The 19,470-nt window shown below is 41.2% G+C and overlaps 1 protein-coding gene across 1 annotated transcript; it reads left to right on the top strand.

Moving 5' to 3' along the window:
* The first annotated feature begins 458 nt into the window (after positions 1–458).
* LOC124290638 lies at positions 459–17,959 on the top strand. The gene is made up of 14 exons (XM_046727409.1): positions 459–590; positions 2,161–2,304; positions 2,856–2,957; positions 4,089–4,247; positions 5,067–5,165; positions 5,804–5,918; positions 6,353–6,525; positions 7,957–8,025; positions 8,457–8,522; positions 9,070–9,179; positions 12,428–12,488; positions 16,204–16,388; positions 17,119–17,212; positions 17,527–17,959. Exons 1-14 carry the CDS (start codon positions 477–479, stop codon positions 17,602–17,604), a joined length of 1,569 nt encoding a protein of 522 aa, XP_046583365.1. The 5' UTR covers positions 459–476; the 3' UTR covers positions 17,605–17,959.
* The last annotated feature ends 1,511 nt before the right edge of the window (positions 17,960–19,470 follow it).

The raw sequence follows: 19,470 nt of genomic DNA, 5'->3' as shown, positions 1-19,470 counted from the left end.
TATACTTGGTTAAAAAGATGGGTCGAAATGGGTATTTTACGAGCGCTTCAAATAGGAGAAGGAACGTAAACGGTTCTAATTTCGATTGCTAGTCAGGTCCAGACAGAGTTTTCAGTGTTAATAATCACTGCACATCACTGGTATTGTTTATACGATCATTCGATTATATTTCAAGTGGGTGATAACAACTGTAGAGACAGCAGTTCATTAATCTGAAACGATAAACATAATTACTCCCGCTTGGCCATGCCAAATAAGATAGTCACTGTATATATACTGAACTATTTGATGACGCGTTCCCATATATTTTCAAATATATACAAACCAAACATTTTCTTACCGAGACATCGGATACGATGGCTCGAACTGTTAATAATGATGCTTGTAATTTCAAGTCGTCAAAATTTCAGTTGCATAGTAGTTATGGCCCTTGTTTTCAAAGCGAGGCTGTAGTCCGGGAAACTGTATCAACTAAAATGGCGGACTCAGAGGACGAGTTAGCCAAAACAGACGATGAAAATCTATCACCAGATGCAGAAAATAACAAGAATGCAGAGAGCCCAGGACAGAAACCACAATTGCCAAAGAAGGTAACCCGAAGCTTCGTTTGTGATGGATATTCTGGAGTACACAAGACGAACACATAGAACGAACTGATTCTTTGACTCGCCAAACCTAGCCTGATAACGTAAACAAACACATATGCAAGAAACGTCTACATTAGCTGGCTATTGATACAGACCATACATCACAGATTACACAGATAGGTAAACTAAATAACGTATCGATAACTAAGTATTCATTGATTTTAAATAAATATCGGGAAAATATTTTGGTGCTAGAATGCAAAAGAAGGACGAAGAAATCAACATTTTTCGGATTTCAGGTCACTGGTGAGTGGTGACACATTTTTATGCATTACTAAAATGACAACAATCAGAACATAATTTAAATAATCTGAATACAGATGGAGAGTGTTTTGTGTGAGTAAATTTAAACTTCAGACATCACAATAGTTTATGTTAGATATTATTGGTGACACTCTGGTCATATCAATAATCGTTGAATATTTTTGCCATGATTATTGCGAGCACCATTAGCATGATTAGGAAGATTTTTTTTCCCCTCTTAATTCCAAAGGATGACTGAATTCTACTATGCTCATCTGCCTAAAGGACATCAATCAATTGACAAACATTTTGGCTGATAATTTCTCTGAAAATTGGATGAGTCGACAAATTGAACAATACAAATTAATTATTCATCAAAAGTAAGAATTCATCAAAATGTTAAGAATGTAAATATTGTCTGTCTCAGAATAGGTTTCTGTCAAAAAGAGGTTAATAGAAAAGTGTTGTAATCTTAGTATATCAGTTCATAAACATAATTATATTTATGGAATGTTTGAACTTCAAAGAATTTGATATGTTACTATATCTGATGGTTACTGATGATGATGTATTCTTCTGCAGGAAGAAATAGTAAAACCTACAATGTCCCATAATTCATCTTGTTCATGTAAAGATGTTGTACTGTAGGCTTTGAGTATACACATGATACACATGTTTATATCAACATTGGTTTCACTTAAAACAACAACTCTTAAACTCTGTACTCTATACTTCTTTAAAAATGAGGAGGAACAATTTTTGTGGTTAGACAACTACTTTATTGCAATAGATGTGATGTTTCGGTGTGGATGCTAATTTATTGGATTGTTTTGAATCTGTTTTTACATTGGATATCATGCAATAATACATTTGTATACAAAACTATACAATAACACTTTATCCACTTTTTAGATCCTTTTGTGCGTAAAATACTTACCACCTCCACAAAGCCACAACATTGATTATAACTTTGTTAACAGGATTTGGGAAATCTCGTCTGTGGACTTTGTCCATGTGGTATCATTTAAATCCTTGTCATAATAACTTCTTATAAACAGTATGTTAGGCAATATCTATTTTCTTAAAACATTTTTTCAAATATGGAATATCCTCAAAAAAAATTTGAATTTTCTTTTAGAAGTAGAAAATGTGGAAAGTTTTTCTCTATTGGTAAGGACTTATTTAATTAATTCTCAATGACATGTAATTTCCTGCAAAGTAGTAGTATTTAGAAGTTGTTTTCTACAATATGTATTTCCTTTGCTTCAAGGCACATTCTAGAGGGAAGTCAAACAGACCAGCAGTTCAGGTAGATTTGTCTAAAGTGAAAAGAAGGCCATCGCCCCACAAGCCAAGTCTCCCCACGCCCCTCACAGAATACGGGTTGGATGAAAGAAAACAGGCACGAGCTAAGGTAATAACCTCATGACAGGCTACATCCATGCTTGTCTCCATGTGGGGACACAAGGGAATTGGTTAGCTCAGGGTCACTATAATGTGTCTGAGTTGGGTATCCATGTTTACCTGCAGCATGAGTTAAAACTACACCTGACATTAGCCTGGCCAGTACAAGCAGCCACATACACATCTGTGGATGCACATATTTGTAGCAGTGTAATAATACTGACTGATATGTTAAACCCCATTTAATCGTATTGCACTTCATGGTCTCATCCATCAACCTTTTGCTTGTTTATTTGTTAAATATACAGTTTCGTTAATGCCACATTTTGGCTTGTGATGTGACACACCTCTGCATAAAGACCTGAGGATGCCTCTGCCTGAAGTTGTGTCACATTGTCAGTGAGGAGGCTTCTACAATATCAGAGCTGTATAGATAGAACCAGGGACCTCCGAATGCAAACAAATATAGCTGCATGGATATATTGTCATGAATATTTCATACACCCTGTCATCTACACCAAAAAGACTGTACCTGATCCAGATTCACTATGTTATTTGTAGGCGCGAGCTGCAAGGGAACAAAAGGAAAAGAAGAGGAAGAGATCAACCACATTTTACAGTGATGATGAGAAGGATAGAGAGAAGGAAAAACTGAAGGAGGAGGTATGCTTACAAAGTTCCGTCTTTGATGGGTTGAAGTATATCCGTCTATCGGTGCACCACAGCCAGTTTTTGTGATCTTTAGCATGTTTAGTGTGTGCATTAAACCAAAATAGTAAAGATTTTACATTTTTTCACACCGTTATCAGTTGTCCTTTTAATAATGAAAATAAGAGTGGAAAATAATATGGTCAGCTCTCAGGCAGTGACTACCAGTGGTAGTTTCTGCAGTGATTTATCCAGACTGCTCAGGGGATGATGTTTGGCCCCAAGTCTGCAGCAAATGTTAATATTGCCACATTGGAAAAATACATTACCCAATACAAGTAATAACAAAGTTTATGGCTTTGTAGAAGTACCATGTATTTCACTCATACTAGGACAAATAAAGAAAAGTTTTTTTTTACTGTTTTCTTTTATGCTATTTCATTGTATACATTCTTGAAATATGTTTGTCCTGATTAAATGAGAACTCATGAACATGTGATGGTCTTCTAGACTGTTTGTGTTGTATAGGTTCTAAAATGGAAATGAGAGTGACGTGTGGGAGCCATAGGCGGATTCAGAATGGGGATGTAGGGTGTGCATCTCTGAAACTCTTGTGAAAATGAAGTGTGCACCCCTCCGCTGTCTCAAGATCCTGCACTCCCTCGGCCCTTTCTCAAAAAGCTGTATCCGCCCCTGAAAGCTCAATGATCCTGACAGGCTACTGGTGTAATGTTAGGGACGTGTGTGAGCTCAATGATCCTGACAGGCTACGGGTGTAATGTTAGGGACGTGTGTGAGCTCAATGATCCTGACAGGCTACTGGTGTAATGTTAGGGACGTGTGGAAGCTCAATGATCCTGAAATGGCTACGAGTGTAATGTTAGGGACGTGTGTGAGCTCAATGATCCTGACAGGCTCTGGGTGTAATGTTAGGGACGTGTGGAAGCTCAATGATCCTGACAGGCTACGGGTGTAATGTTAGGGAAGTGTGTGAGCTCAATGATCCTGACAGGCTCTGGGTGTAATGTTAGGGACGTGTGTGAGCTCAATGATCCTGACAGGCTCTGGGTGTAATGTTAGGGAAGTGTGTGAGCTCAATGATCCTGACAGGCTACGGGTGTAATGTTAGGGATGTGTGTGTTGCAGAAGCACATGCAGGTGCTGGAGGACTTGAAGAAGCTGAGGAACTACTACTACCAGGAGTACAGGGACAAGCTGGACACCAAGGTCACACAGCAACGGAAAGACATCCGTCTGAAGAACGAGGCTCAGCTGAAGAAACAGCAGTTAAAGGAGGACAAGGAGGTGGGTGGGAGCGCATTGCTGTGCCAAGTTGATGAAAGTCTGTAGCAACTGTAGCCATGATGGTGGGTGGGGGCATTGTCCTGCCAAGTTGACTGAAGTCTGTAGCCATGATGGTGCGTGGGGGCATTGCCCTGCCAAGTTGACTGAAGTCTGTATCAACTGTAGCCATGATGGTGGGTGGGTGGGAGGAGAGGGGGGCATTGTCCTACCAAGTTGACTGAAGTCTGTAGCAACTGTAGCCATGATGGTGGGTGGGGGCCATTGCCTTACCAAGTTGACTGAAGTCTGTAGCAACTGTAGCCATGATGGTGGGTGGGTGGAAGGGGGCATTGCCCTACCAAGTTGACTGAAGCCTATAGCAACTGTAGCCATGACAGTGGGTGTAGGACATAGCCCTGCCAAGTTGACTGAAGTCTGTAGCAACTGTAGCCATGATGGTGGGTGGGTGGGAGGCCCTGGGGTGAAGTCTGTAGGTAGCCATGGGTGGGTGGGGGAGGCATTGTCCTACCAAGTTGACTGAAGTCTGTAGCAACTGTAGCCATGATGGTGGGTGGTTAGAGGAAGTAGGCATAGCTGTGACATGGCGGACCAAATTCTGTAGTATCTGTCTGTACCCATGACATAGTGTAGCATGGCATGCATGACTGACATGTAGGGGAGACCCTTGGGGAAGATGTTCCTTTAGTAAGGGAGACAGGGCTGTATCATTGAGGTATTTTCCTTGGATTGCAACGTCTGACAGGTCAGAATCCTTTAAGGATTACTCCCTTCATGTGATAGGAAAAGGTTATATATGAAGAGATTGTTTTGTTATTGCAGCGAGAAGCAAATCATCATGTGAAAAAACGTCACGAGCATCACAAACTGCAGCATGATGACAGTTACATGAAGAATATTCCCAAGTCAGATGTCTATCTTGAAAGTTTAAACTTGAGTTGAGATAACTATTTGCTGCTTGTCTTTTTTCCAAACAGTAGGCCATGAGTGAATCATATGACTATCAATGTCTTACAAGAGGGCTCCACACCACTAGCAACATGGAATAGTCCACGGAGAATGGAAATTGGTGGATGGTTCTTGTGTCTGAGCTAAAGCAATCTGAACACACAAAGTGGTCAAATGTAGCCTATGTGAAACAATTTGTCATACAGACTGGCTTACCTTCATCATGCTAGACTACAAATGTTTGAATCCTTGATTGACCCGATTTTGATCCTTGGACTGTCAATACTTCCGACCATTGAATATATAGGTATCCTTCAGATGTGGCCTGCATCACTTTGGGTTGACCAGTTTAACTGATCTCACAACTAAGCCGACATAATTATCCAAGTTAGGTTAATCACTGAGAGCAGGACCAGGATTGCTGATACTGCAACATTCCCTCTTTCCCTCAAAACCAGTTACCTTTAAAAGTGTCCCCTGCCCCACCCCCACCCCACCTCCTCTTCATTACCAGTCAGTGTCCCCCTACTGTATCCCATGTCTTCTCCTCTAGTGTTCCTCTTCATTACCAGTCAGTGTCCCCCTACTGTATCCCATGTCCTCTCCTCCAGATCCTCGGCCTGCAGGAGAAGATGCTGAAGGAGGGGAAGCTACGAGGTCAGGACGACCTGGACAGGTTCTGGCTGGAGATGAGGAAACCACAAGTCTTCTTCTCTCACTTCCCAGGTCTGGGCAAGCGTCTGAGCCTTCATATCTAGAATTTCCTTTTTAATGTATGGAATAGTATTAGTTGAGCTTAGTAGCCCAAACATACTTTTACCAACTCAGGTTTTAGACTAATGGCGGTGGATGGTGAGGAGTCTGGTGGTTTCAGTTTCCTTGACATGTCAAAGACCGGTTTCATTCCTGGGTCAGTTATGGTTAGAAACAATTTCTTTATGATCATTTGACCATATTTGGTGTCTAGATATTGAAGCTAATGCTTTGTGTGAGGTGACACATTGTGCCTCGATAATTTGCAGCTGGTGCGTTGATACACAAACACTATTTGAGTTATCACACATGGTACTATTTGTATGCCTTGATTGAAACATCATAGGTCCTGCCATTTGCCCGAAGCTAGTTCTCCTGTAAGTGAGTGTTTCTGTTTTTGAATGTAGACGGTCTTGCTGCCACCTCCAGCTTCCACCAGAACATTGTGACGTCTGCCACGCAGTCCCCAGCGAGGGAACACACTCGCTCTCTCAGTCAGATTGCGGAGTCGAAGGAATCGTCGCGACCCACCACTCACGACACCTGGGCCGTCACACAGAGATATAGCCACATACACCAGGTCAGCAGAACAGTTTGGGACGATCGTATACTTCCTTATTTTCTGGTGTATAGTGCTTTTTCCAAAAATATCTCTTACTCTTATTCTATATTTTCCTCTCTCAGGACCTGCCAGTTCCTTCATAGAAGGTCATGAGATTAACATTATGTGTCGGGATAGTGTTCTGAGATGTACAGGATTTTACCAGCTGAATAGGCCTAACACCACAAGACTAAAAGTTGACACATGTACAAGAACTTTCAGCCCCTAAAACAGTGTATAACTTGCTTTTGACACATAACAAAAGTTATCACTCAGAAGTTACAAGGAATCGTTTTGGTGGAATTCTTTTGTGTGACAGTTAGATCCATTGTGTGACTGTAATTAGACTTTTAGTGTAGAAGCTCAAAGTTCAGACAGGGTCTTTCATAGCTCTAATGACACTATCTCTGTGATGCTTGATAGGAAAGTTTTTGATACTAACTTGTAGCTACAAAGTGTAGTAACAAGTCAATGTCCAAATGGAGAAATGATAAACAAGTGATGTCATATCAAACATAGTGATGGTAAACAAGTGATGTCGTATCAAACATAGTGATGGTAAACAAGTGATGTCATGTCAAACATAGTGAAAGTAAACAAGTGATGTCATATCAAACATAGTGATGGTAAACAAGTGATGTCATATCAAACATAGTGATGGTAAACAAGTGATGTCATATCAAACATAGTGATGGTAAACAAGTGATGTCATATCAAACAGTGATGGTAAACAAGTGATGTCATATCAAACAGTGATGGTAAACAAGTGATGTCATATCAAACATAGTGATGGTAAACAAGTGATGTCATATCAAACATAGTGATAGTAAACAAGTGATGTCATCAAACATAGTGATAGTAAACAAGTGATGTCATATCAAACATAGTGATGGTAAACAAGTGATGTCATATCAAACAGTGATGGTAAACAAGTGATGTCATATCAAACAGTGATGGTAAACAAGTGATGTCATATCAAACATAGTGATGTCATATCAAACATAGTGATAGTAAACAAGTGATGTCATATCAAACATAGTGATGTCATATCAAACATAGTGATAGTAAACAAGTGATGTCAAATCAAACATAGTGATGGTAAACAAGTGATGTCATATCAAACATAGTGATGGTAAACAAGTGATGTCATATCAAACAGTGATGGTAGACAAACGATGTCATATTAAACAGTGATGGTAGACAAGTGATGTCATATCAAACATAGTGATGGTAAACAAGTGATGTCATATCAAACATAGTGATGGTAAACAAGTGATGTCATATCAAACATAGTGATGTCAGGATATCGGTATAAGACAGTGATTGGTCAACCATATGGCTAGATTGGCCAATCATATGGCTATATTGTTTAATGAGCAAGGATGTGACATTGTGTTTCTCCCTGGCCAGGCTATTGAGTCTCCATCACTCAGCCCTTCCAGACAAGCAGCCATCGACCTGGAGAAGAGGTTTCCCAAGGTAGGACATAATTCAGACGTGTAGTGGCCAAAGCATTCTGTGTCTCTTGAAGACATATTTTGGTCCCTTACGGTACAAGGTCATTCTTAGTGTCTTTGCCACATTTCTGGAGTTATGCTAAAAGAGGCCCAAAAAATCAAATATAAGAGAAAGTTGTCTGACAAGGGATGTTTTAACATGGGAGTGAGTTGAGTTTATTTCCACATTGAACAGTATAACATTTATGTCACTGCATGTCAGCTTGATATGGGACATCCAGACCATATAGTTTCCATGTTTGTTAATGCATGGTGCTTTTTTAATAATTGCTAGATTTTACTCAAAATCCCTATGATCAAAAAGAATTGCCATTAGTCAGTGACATGTCTATACATGAACGGTTTGTACCCCAATGATGACTGTTGTGACGTCTGCTTCCTTCTGTCCCACAGCTGGAGATGCCGCCCCTCCACTGCTTCACCATGGACCTGGGAAAGAAGCCACCAGACCCCGAAGAGGTACGCCTGGCTGCTGCAGCAGCGTTAACTGGTCTCACAGTCCCTGAACCATAACATGTTATTTTCCTTACTCCTAGACCTTTCTGGAGTGCTAAAGCCCTAAATGAAACAAATCCAGATTTCCCAGGTTCCTAAACTTCCCATCCGATTAGGGCTTCTTTTAAATTTAAAAGGAATTATTTGTTTCTGTCAAAATTATATATATTCAGAGAAAAGCATTAGTCTACACCAGCATTAGACTAGTGGCAGCTGACTATTTGATGGAATGTAGTGATGACTGTTTTTGTCTGCCACATCAGGGTTTGAAAATATTTACAACAGTGTTGCCATCTAAATAAAGGTGAAAGTGATAGTCCACATGAAAATGTCACTTGCCCAGCTCATATTGACCCCCAAACAAACAGGAAATTATACAAACGTTCCTTTGGCCAATCAGTACATACTCAGTTCTCATGAATATCTCACGATAGATGGAATCCTGAGCACATAATTTGTCAATATACATATATGTCGTGTATTCACACAACTCTCCATGTCATCATGACAGATACAACTGAAGATAGACTTGAAGGCAAAGGAAAAACAGAGACGCAAGTTCTTGAAGAAGTTACACAAGATGCACCAGCTTGCCATGGCCAACAGTGCTGCAGCAACCAGGTAAACACAGGTGGCATTGCAACCTCTGTCCTCTACGAATGTTATCACTTTTTGAAGAAGCTTTTGTTTTACATGATATACTCGTGAATAACTGTCAGTCGTCTTGCGGTCCGAGTTTGCACTTCTACTCAGTTTGGCTTATATTAGGGACATAATGTTTGGATTGAGGTTTTAAGAGTCAAGTTAATGCCTCAGTTTATCTGTAGTCATGTACGGTATGCAGTTATTCATGAGATGAGATGCTGAGTTTTTGCCAAAACAGGTTCTGCAACTGTCATATAAAATGTACCCGGGTTAGAATTGATCTCCACCAACCCATGCTTGTCCTAAGAGGCGACTAACGGGATCGGGTGGTCAGGATCGCTGACTTGGTTGACCCATCATCGTATCCGAGTTGCGTAGATTGATGCTCATGCTGTTGATCACTGGATTGTCTGGTCCAGCCTCGATTATTTACAGATCGCCACCATATACAGTCAACTCTCGTTAATCCGACACTTGTGGTTGCAGAGAAATATGTCGGATTAACGGAAATGTCGGATTAATGAAAATGTCGGATTAATGTATTTGTGTGAAAATATCAATGTTTACTAAATGTCATGATCGTCCTACTGTTGCATGCATATCAGAAATGGCAGATCTAGTTATCTTCATCGTACGTAAAAATATTCACAGAAATAAAAAATACTTACAATACATACTTGTTATCATTTATTAACATTCATAGATGGCATAACATACATATATAATCACGTAAGCGAACAGTTTCATATCTATTTCATGACCACATTGGCACAAAACTCACGTTTGTTTTTACCGCATATCAGCATAAATGGTTCCCTAATTTTTTTTCGGATTAACGTGATTGTCGGATTAATGAGTGTCGGATTAACGAGAGTTGACTGTAGCTGGAATATTGCTGAGTGTGGTGTAAAACTAAACTCACTCATTTAAAATATATTTTTGGATGAGATTATGGGCTTTATATTTACCTGTACTGTTGTACAGGTACACACAGGTGGAACACAGCAGTGTAATTTCTGAAAGCATCATCACCAAGCAACTCCTAAATGGGTCATTTGTCACATGTGATTTCATGCACACAGACTTGGTTGATGCAGTCAGTTTACCCATAAATAACTTATTGTGTGGTCTGGGGCGGTGGGGTAGTCTAGTGGTTAAAGCGTTGGTTCGTCACGCCGAAGACCCGGGTTCGAATCCCCACATGGGTACAATGAGTGAAGCCCATTTCTGGTGTCCCCCGCCATGATATTGCTGGAATATTGCTAAAAGCGGCGTAAAACCAAACTCAGTCAGTCAGTATTATGTGGTCTGGACTCAGTTGTTTACAGACCTCTATTATATGCTGAATTATTGCTGAGTGCAGCATTAAACACCAAACAGAACTGCTGTTATACAGCAGAATGACTGCTGCTGGTGTTATAACAACACTCACTAATGACTGACTGTCACCATGATGTAGCATGGGAAGCCCTCATGCATGTGTCTCCTTAAGATGAAATTATATTTTGTTAAAGAATTAGTGTTGTTATTTAGTACTCAGTGGGATGTTGGGATAGTCTTGTGGTTAAAGCGTTTGTTTGTCACATCGAAGACTCAGGTCCAAGTCCCTCCAGGGGTACGATGTATGGAGCCCATTTCTGGTGTCACTCACCTTGATATTGCTGGAATGTTGCTAAAAGTGGCATAAAACCATACTCGTTCATGTTAGTCCTCAGTATTTATGTAGAACTTATTTGAATATGAATGCTGACAGCAACTGTCAGTTCTTTACCAAATCACTTTCCTTCTTAAAATTAAAACAATCTGTCATTCCTCTTGGCATGTAACCTTTTTTGTAATTTAAAATCTCAAGCTGACAGAGTATACCTGAAAATACTCAGAATGTAAGAAATTAACAAAGTGTATTCCATGTTTCAGTTCATTAAAGAATCTGAGGTATCTGGTACCATATGGTGAAGTTTAAATCTGCTTAGTTGATAACTTGTCCTTAGTTTTGTAATAACTCGTACAGGCGGATCCAGGATATTGAGAAAGGGTGGGTGCACATAATACCCAAGTCATGATGTGACCTGGCCAAGGATGCTGGGAACATTTGAGGAGTCGGGAAAGAAAGGGGTGTGTGTGTGTGTGTGTGTGTGTGTGTGTGTGTGTGGGTGTGTGTGTGTGTGTGTGTGTGTGTGTGGTGTGCAGTGCGTGTAGGCAAGTGCAGCGTGTGCGTGTGCGTGTGTGTGTGTGTGTGTGTGTTGACACACCACAAGCTGGTTCCGCCGGTGGTTTATGAGTATTCAGAAGTCTTAGTGAGGTCAGATGTGCTTCAATTCTAAATAGATGTAGATCATGTTTATCCATGTTTAGCTAGAATTGTAAGGTTCAAACTGTGGAATTGTCAGGTAATAGTTTGGTTACTGCATTGTGTTTAGTCTAAGAAGCTAGTTCTCTAACAAAGGACACATCTAGATAGTGATCTTAAGAAATGGTATGTGATATATTGGTAAGAATTCAAGAAATAATTACTGTAATTCTTGAAAGCAATGACGGTGAAGGGGCGAAATTTATTATTTTACAAATATAAACAGCTTTCTCGTAGAACACATGACATGTATGATTTTTCTGAGCTGACCTTCATCCACTGAATATTGTTTAGTAGCAGATTGGTTAATACACAAGAAATTCCTACTACATGTGCCATCAGATTGCTTCCATTAGTGACTTGTAGACATTTCTTGTCTTCTAAACTGAGAAAACCGGTATTAGTGTGCAGTAATGCAAGAGGGTATGCAGGGTACAGGTAACAGAACATTGTAGACTACTAACACTGTCAGATAGAGGCATTTTACTTTAACATAGTGCTGGGTATTGCATAATATGGTTAATATATGGGTATAGTAGCTCTATAGAGCCTAGTCTACATGTGAGCTTAACTATATTTTCAATTTGTCAGAACTAATATGTACTCATATGTATATTATATTTTCAGTTATGTTCAAAGAACTTCCTTAAAAATGGAGAAATGTATCCAAAAGCAGTATTACCATAACATTATTTTAATTATCATTGAAACTTTTTGTTGTTCTCCCTTCCTATATTTGATAAGATACATATGATTAAAGTGATATAAAGAAGTCAGATATAAAACAATCTTTCTGCTTCCTTCCTTGTAGACCTTATGATATGTGTAACATGTATCTGAAGTTATTTATACTGATTATTGTTTGTTTTTTCAGAATCTTAGACAAGCACTCAGACCTTGCTTTCTTGTTGGATGGACCTGATTTAACAGATCTTGTGAGTTAGAAGTTATTTGTATTTGGATATTAACATTTAAACCGATTCAGGTTTAGCTGAATTTCACGGTCAGGCAAACTTAATGGTTGTCATCAACTGAAACCTAGCATACAATGTTTCACTGAGATTATCAGTGTAGTGCATAGAGCACCTGCCTTCAGTGTTGTGCATAGAGCACCTGCCTTCAGTGTAGTGCATAGAGCACCTGCCTTCAGTGTAGTGCATAGAGCACCTGCCTTCAGTGTAGTGCATAGAGCACCTGCCTTCAGTGTAGTGCATAGAGCACCTGCCTTCCCAGTGTAGTGCATAGAGCACCTGCCTTCAGTGTAGTGCATAGAGCACCTGCCTTCAGTGTAGTGCATAGAGCACCTGCCTTCAGTGTAGTGCATAGAGCACCTGCCTTCAGTGTAGTGCATAGAACACCTGCCTTCAGTGTAGTGCATAGAACACCTGCCTTCAGTGTAGTGCACAGAACACCTGCCTTCAGTGTAGTGCACAGAACACCTGTCTTCAGTGTAGTGCACAGAGCACCTGTCTTCAGTGTAGTGCATAGAGCACCTGCCTTCAGTGTAGTGCATAGAGCACCTGCCTTCAGTGTAGTGCACAGAACACCTGCCTTCAGTGTAGTGCATAGAGTACCTGCCTTCAGTGTAGTGCACAGAACACCTGCCTTCAGTGTAGTGCATAGAACACCTGCCTTCAGTGTAGTGCATAGAACACCTGCCTTCAGTGTAGTGCACAGAACACCTGCCTTCAGTGTAGTGCATAGAACACCTGCCTTCAGTGTAGTGCATAGAACACCTGCCTTCAGTGTAGTGCACAGAACACCTGCCTTCAGTGTAGTGCATAGAGTACCTGCCTTCAGTGTAGTGCATAGAACACCTGCCTTCAGTGTAGTGCATAGAACACCTGCCTTCAGTGTAGTGCACAGAACACCTGCCTTCAGTGTAGTGCATAGAGTACCTGCCTTCAGTGTAGTGCATAGAACACCTGCCTTCAGTGTAGTGCATAGAACACCTGCCTTCAGTGTAGTGCATAGAGCACCTGCCTTCAGTGTAGTGCATAGAACACCTGCCTTCAGTGTAGTGCATAGAACACCTGCCTTCAGTGTAGTGCACAGAACACCTGCCTTCAGTGTAGTGCATAGAGTACCTGCCTTCAGTGTAGTGCGCATAGAACACCTGCCTTCAGTGTAGTGCATAGAGCACCTGCCTTCAGTGTAGTGCATAGAGCACCTGCCTTCAGTGTAGTGCATAGAGCACCTGCCTTCAGTGTGTAGTGCATAGAACACCTGCCTTCAGTGTGGTGCATAGAACACCTGCCTTCAGTGTAGTGCACAGAACACCTGCCTTCAGTGTGTAGTGCACAGAACACCTGTCTTCAGTGTAGTGCACAGAGCACCTGTCTTCAGTGTAGTGCATAGAGCACCTGCCTTCAGTGTGTAGTGCATAGAGCACCTGCCTTCAGTGTAGTGCACAGAACACCTGCCTTCAGTGTAGTGCATAGAGTACCTGCCTTCAGTGTAGTGCACAGAACACCTGCCTTCAGTGTAGTGCATAGAACACCTGCCTTCAGTGTGTAGTGCATAGAACACCTGCCTTCAGTGTAGTGCACAGAACACCTGCCTTCAGTGTAGTGCATAGAACACCTGCCTTCAGTGTAGTGCATAGAACACCCTGCCTTCAGTGTAGTGCACAGAACACCTGCCTTCAGTGTAGTGCATAGAGTACCTGCCTTCAGTGTAGTGCATAGAACACCTGCCTTCAGTGTAGTGCATAGAACACCTGCCTTCAGTGTAGTGCACAGAACACCTGCCTTCAGTGTAGTGCATAGAACACCTGCCTTCAGTGTAGTGCACAGAACACCTGCCTTCAGTGTAGTGCATAGAGTACCTGCCTTCAGTGTGGTGCACAGAACACCTGCCTTCAGTGTAGTGTATAGAACACCTGCCTTCAGTGTAGTGCATAGAACACCTGCCTTCAGTGTAGTGCACAGAACACCTGCCTTCAGTGTAGTGCACAGAACACCTGTCTTCAGTGTAGTGCATAGAGCACCTGTCTTCAGTGTAGTGCACAGAACACCTGCCTTCAGTGTAGTGCATAGAGTACCTGCCTTCAGTGTAGTGCACAGAACACCTGCCTTCAGTGTAGTGCATAGAGTACCTGCCTTCAGTGTAGTGCATAGAACACCTGCCTTCAGTGTAGTGCATAGAACACCTGCCTTCAGTGTAGTGCACAGAACACCTGCCTTCAGTGTAGTGCACAGAACACCTGTCTTCAGTGTAGTGCATAGAGCATCTGTCTTCAGTGTAGTGCACAGAACACCTGCCTTCAGTGTAGTGCATAGAGTACCTGCCTTCAGTGTAGTGCATAGAACACCTGCCTTCAGTGTAGTGCATAGAACACCTGCCTTCAGTGTAGTGCATAGAACACCTGCCTTCAGTGTGGTGCACAGAACACCTGCCTTCAGTGTAGTGCACAGAACACCTGTCTTCAGTGTAGTGCACAGAGCACCTGTCTTCAGTGTAGTGCATAGAGCACCTGCCTTCAGTGTAGTGCATAGAGCACCTGCCTTCAGTGTAGTGCACAGAACACCTGCCTTCAGTGTAGTGCATAGAGTACCTGCCTTCAGTGTAGTGCACAGAACACCTGCCTTCAGTGTAGTGCATAGAACACCTGCCTTCAGTGTAGTGCATAGAACACCTGCCTTCAGTGTAGTGCACAGAACACCTGCCTTCAGTGTAGTGCATAGAACACCTGCCTTCAGTGTAGTGCATAGAACACCTGCCTTCAGTGTAGTGCACAGAACACCTGCCTTCAGTGTAGTGCATAGAGTACCTGCCTTCAGTGTAGTGCATAGAACACCTGCCTTCAGTGTAGTGCACAGAACACCTGCCTTCAGTGTAGTGCACAGAACACCTGCCTTCAGTGTAGTGCATAGAACACCTGCTTTCAGTGTAGTGCACAGAACACCTGCCTTCAGTGTAGTGCATAGAGTACCTGCCTTCAGTGTAGTGCACAGAACACCTGCCTTCAGTGTAGTGTATAGAACACCTGCCTTCAGTGTAGTGCATAGAACACCTGCCTTCAGTGTAGTGCACAGAACACCTGCCTTCAGTGTAGTGCACAGAACACCTGTCTTCAGTGTAGTGCATAGAGCACCTGTCTTCAGTGTAGTGCACAGAACACCTGCCTTCAGTGTAGTGCATAGAGTACCTGCCTTCAGTGTAGTGCATAGAACACCTGCCTTCAGTGTAGTGCATAGAACACCTGCCTTCAGTGTAGTGCATAGAACACCTGCCTTCAGTGTAGTGCATAGAGCACCTGCCTTCAGTGTAGTGCACAGAACACCTGCCTTCAGTGTAGTGCATAGAGCACCTGCCTTCAGTGTAGTGCACAGAACACCTGCCTTCAGTGTAGTGCATAGAGCACCTGTCTGAAGAAGATTGGTGGCGTGATCCCCTGGTCACATCATACCAAAGGATAAAGGGGAATAGTCCTGAATAGTACAAGCTGCCAGACTTACACATGCACATCGCTATGGAAGTGAAATATTCTTGAATGTGGCATTGACTCCTTCCCATTTCATGCTCATTTTTCAAAATATTTCACAACCAATGTATTCAAAGATGATAAGGATGTGTGGATGTTATACTTATACATGTTACTCCATCTGTGTCCGTCATGTCATGCTATGATATGCTTTATTTGCTCAGATATCAGATTATTACTGGGAGACTCATGAAGCTGCCCCGTCCCTACCCCCTGCCAGCCAGCGCCTCCCACCTATCTCTGGTCGTGAATCAGAGAGGGAGGGTGTGCCGACAATGACCAAGGTGGCCATGATGGCCGAGCACAGCACACATAGCAGAGGGAGTTCTGTTTCAACAACACCCAGACAGTGAGTACCAGATTGTTGAACCTCCACGATTTCTCCAAGACAGATATGTTAACCGTATATTGATCGCCAGACTGAAATGGTTATTGGGCAGCTACGATGACTGTTGTGTGGGAATATGTCAGTGTGGAACAAAATCCAGAAAGTGAAAGTTGTATTGTTACAAATAGTATCGTTTTACAGTGTTATATTTGTGTTTAAACCTACTTAAATCTTGTGTCCCATATTATGAGTGAGTGCAGTTTGGTTAATGCAGCATTCTAGTCATACCATGTTTTGCTGAAACCCACAAGCATGAGTTGGTACAGACAAACCTAGAAATATAATAGAGGCAAACCAGGATTCAAACCTATAATAGATTTCTGTCATGCCCAACGGACACAACTCTGCTCCCATTTTCATACATGATGAGAATTTGCTGTACCTCTTGCTTGTCACGAGCTGATTACATGGGAATCAGGCGCCTGGCTGAATGCATGTCATGCTACCCAGACTACATAGATCATTGCTTATGCATTCAGTGTATAGTTCTGCCTGGCTCAGATTCAGGCCATCACATTATTGCTGAAATATTGTTGACTGTGATGCGACTCTTTTTTTATTGAATGTGTAACAACTGAATGAGCTGTGTGTAGCATGTGAAGAGTAACTGTGTAATGACCTTGTGGAGTTTTATTCACCATCTAGAAAGGAAGGAACACCATTTCTTCAATGAAAATAAAAATCTTTACAGAGAGAAGAAAGCGGAGCATCAGCTTGTTGTGTATGAACCACCAAAACCTCTCCCACTTACTATGGAAGAAGTCCGTGATAAAAGCAGGATTGTTGTGAGTATACAAGCATGCCAGCTAATTTACATCCCAATACTATCAGGGATTGATTTAGGATTCGAAACTAAATACCCTTAGAAGGTAAACTGGGAAAATGTCAGGAAAATTTGGAATTTTTCTTTTCTATTTTCTTTGAATTTTGTTTTTACATGGGAATATTTTTTCATTTGAACTGGTAATCTTAACTGTCATTTATCAGACTCTGGGCAGCTCTTGATAAATCTAGATATTATTATTTATGTTAATAAATACCCAATTAACGCAAAGTCTGATCAAGAGTTCCACTGTCATCCTTAACTGTTTTCTTGCAGGAGGCGAAGGCTCTCAGTTCACTCTGGCCAAACTATATGCATGCTGGCAGAAATGTCTTCCTCACATCATCCTCATGAGTCAGGGACTTATTAAGGGAGGAAATTTGTGTCAAACAATTCATGGAGTCTCTACCATGATATATTTGAAGGCATTTGTAGTGTTGGATTGACACAGTTGGAACAATCAGTAATGTTGCATCAACACCGTTTAAACAATCAGTATTGTTGGACTGACACAGTTGGAACAATGAGTATTGTTGGATTCACACCGCTGGAACAATCAGTTTTGTTGAATCAACACTGTTGGAACAATCTGTCTCTCAAGTCATTTTGTGTTTGCAGGATGACTTGTCTAATCAAAGGATAGCTAGTCCTGTCAGCATTTTTTTTTTTAAACATGTCTGTTTGATGATTTCAGGGATTTTGTGTAAGTTATGACATGGGCAAATTACATCTGTTTATAGTATTTATTTATGATTTCTATACACTCTAGATATCTGGATGTGACTTGTCAATGTAACGAAGTCCGTCCAGTATGCGTCATGGAACGAAATGGAGTACTGAATTTCTGTGATACTTCTGAACATTATTGGAATACTAACATGAAAGTACCACCAATAGCAAGTTTTGGTAGTATTTGAATGCACCGGTTGTGAATGGTGTTATATGAAGCCACTTTAGAGGCATTTGCCAATTTGTTGATCTGTGATACATGATATTTTTTGTTTAGTTTAGAGTTTTTGTGTTGATATTTCACTTTTTTACATAATTGTTATATGCCTATGAATGTGTATAAATGTGTTCAACCGTAAGTAGTTATCTCTTATATTTTTGTCTTTGTGGTTCCTTTTCATTCCATCATATCATGAAACATCACCACCTCCCATTTCATGTCTTGTTATTGCTTGTTGTCCATTGTATTATGGATACTATAGGCTCAGGTGTGTTACAACAATAGTTTTATATAGTAAATACTATAGGCCCAGGTGTATTACAACAATAGTATTATATAGTAAATACTATAGGCTCAGGTGTATTACAACAATAGTATTATATAGTAAATACTATAGGCTCAGGTGTATTACAACAATAGTATTATATATTAAATACTATTGTGGTGGTCCTGTGCATAGCACTCAGGTCACAAATCAGATGAAGTTAAGCAGCGTTGGGCGCAAAGAGTCCTTGGATGGATGACCGTGTTTGGCAGCTTGACTACTGAAAGTTTCTAGGACTTCAGTTTTGGGTAGTATTTGTATGCACCGGTTGTGAATGGTGCGTTGTTATATGAAGCCACTTTAGAGGCATTTGCCAATTTGTTGATCTGTGATAGATACTTTTGTTTAGTTTAGAGATTTCTGTGTTGATATTTCACTCTTTTACATAAAGAGGCACATGTGATACCTGTGGTCTCACCTTAGGCAAGTGAGTTTGTTCAAAATTGCCCCAGTTCACCCATCAGAAAATGGGTACCCGGTGAAATAAGTCATGAGACTATTAACCTTATAGCGCCTAAGGGGCAGCTTGGGTTATCTGGGGTAATATGATCATATTGTGATCTTTATGTCTAGAAAAAGGTGCATGATAAATATTTTCATTAGTATTGCAATGGTTCAGAACACTACAGATAATATTTTGATGGTTGAACCAGTATTGCAGTAGCAAGATGAGTACAATGTAGACATTCTTGGATGATTAGACACCAAGCTGGGGACAAATGCATTGATAATTTGATTAATCATGACACCCCTACACTACACTGACAATTGGCTCTATAAGGAATACAGCAACAGATATGGAGCAAACACAACAATTAACAGCATCAGTTTTGATGCGTAGTTCAACATGTATCATCTCTGACATGGGGGGTAGCCTAGTGGTAAAGGCATTTGCTCGTCACACCGAAGACCTGGGTTCAATTCCCCACATGGGCACAGCGTGTGA

Source organism: Haliotis rubra, unplaced genomic scaffold (assembly GCF_003918875.1).
Source record: "Haliotis rubra isolate DU_JTF1 unplaced genomic scaffold, ASM391887v1 Scf47, whole genome shotgun sequence".
In the NCBI taxonomy this organism is placed as follows: Eukaryota; Metazoa; Mollusca; class Gastropoda; order Lepetellida; family Haliotidae; genus Haliotis; species Haliotis rubra.
Note: the sequence above shows the minus strand (reverse complement) of the source record. Positions and strands in the feature narration are given on the sequence as shown.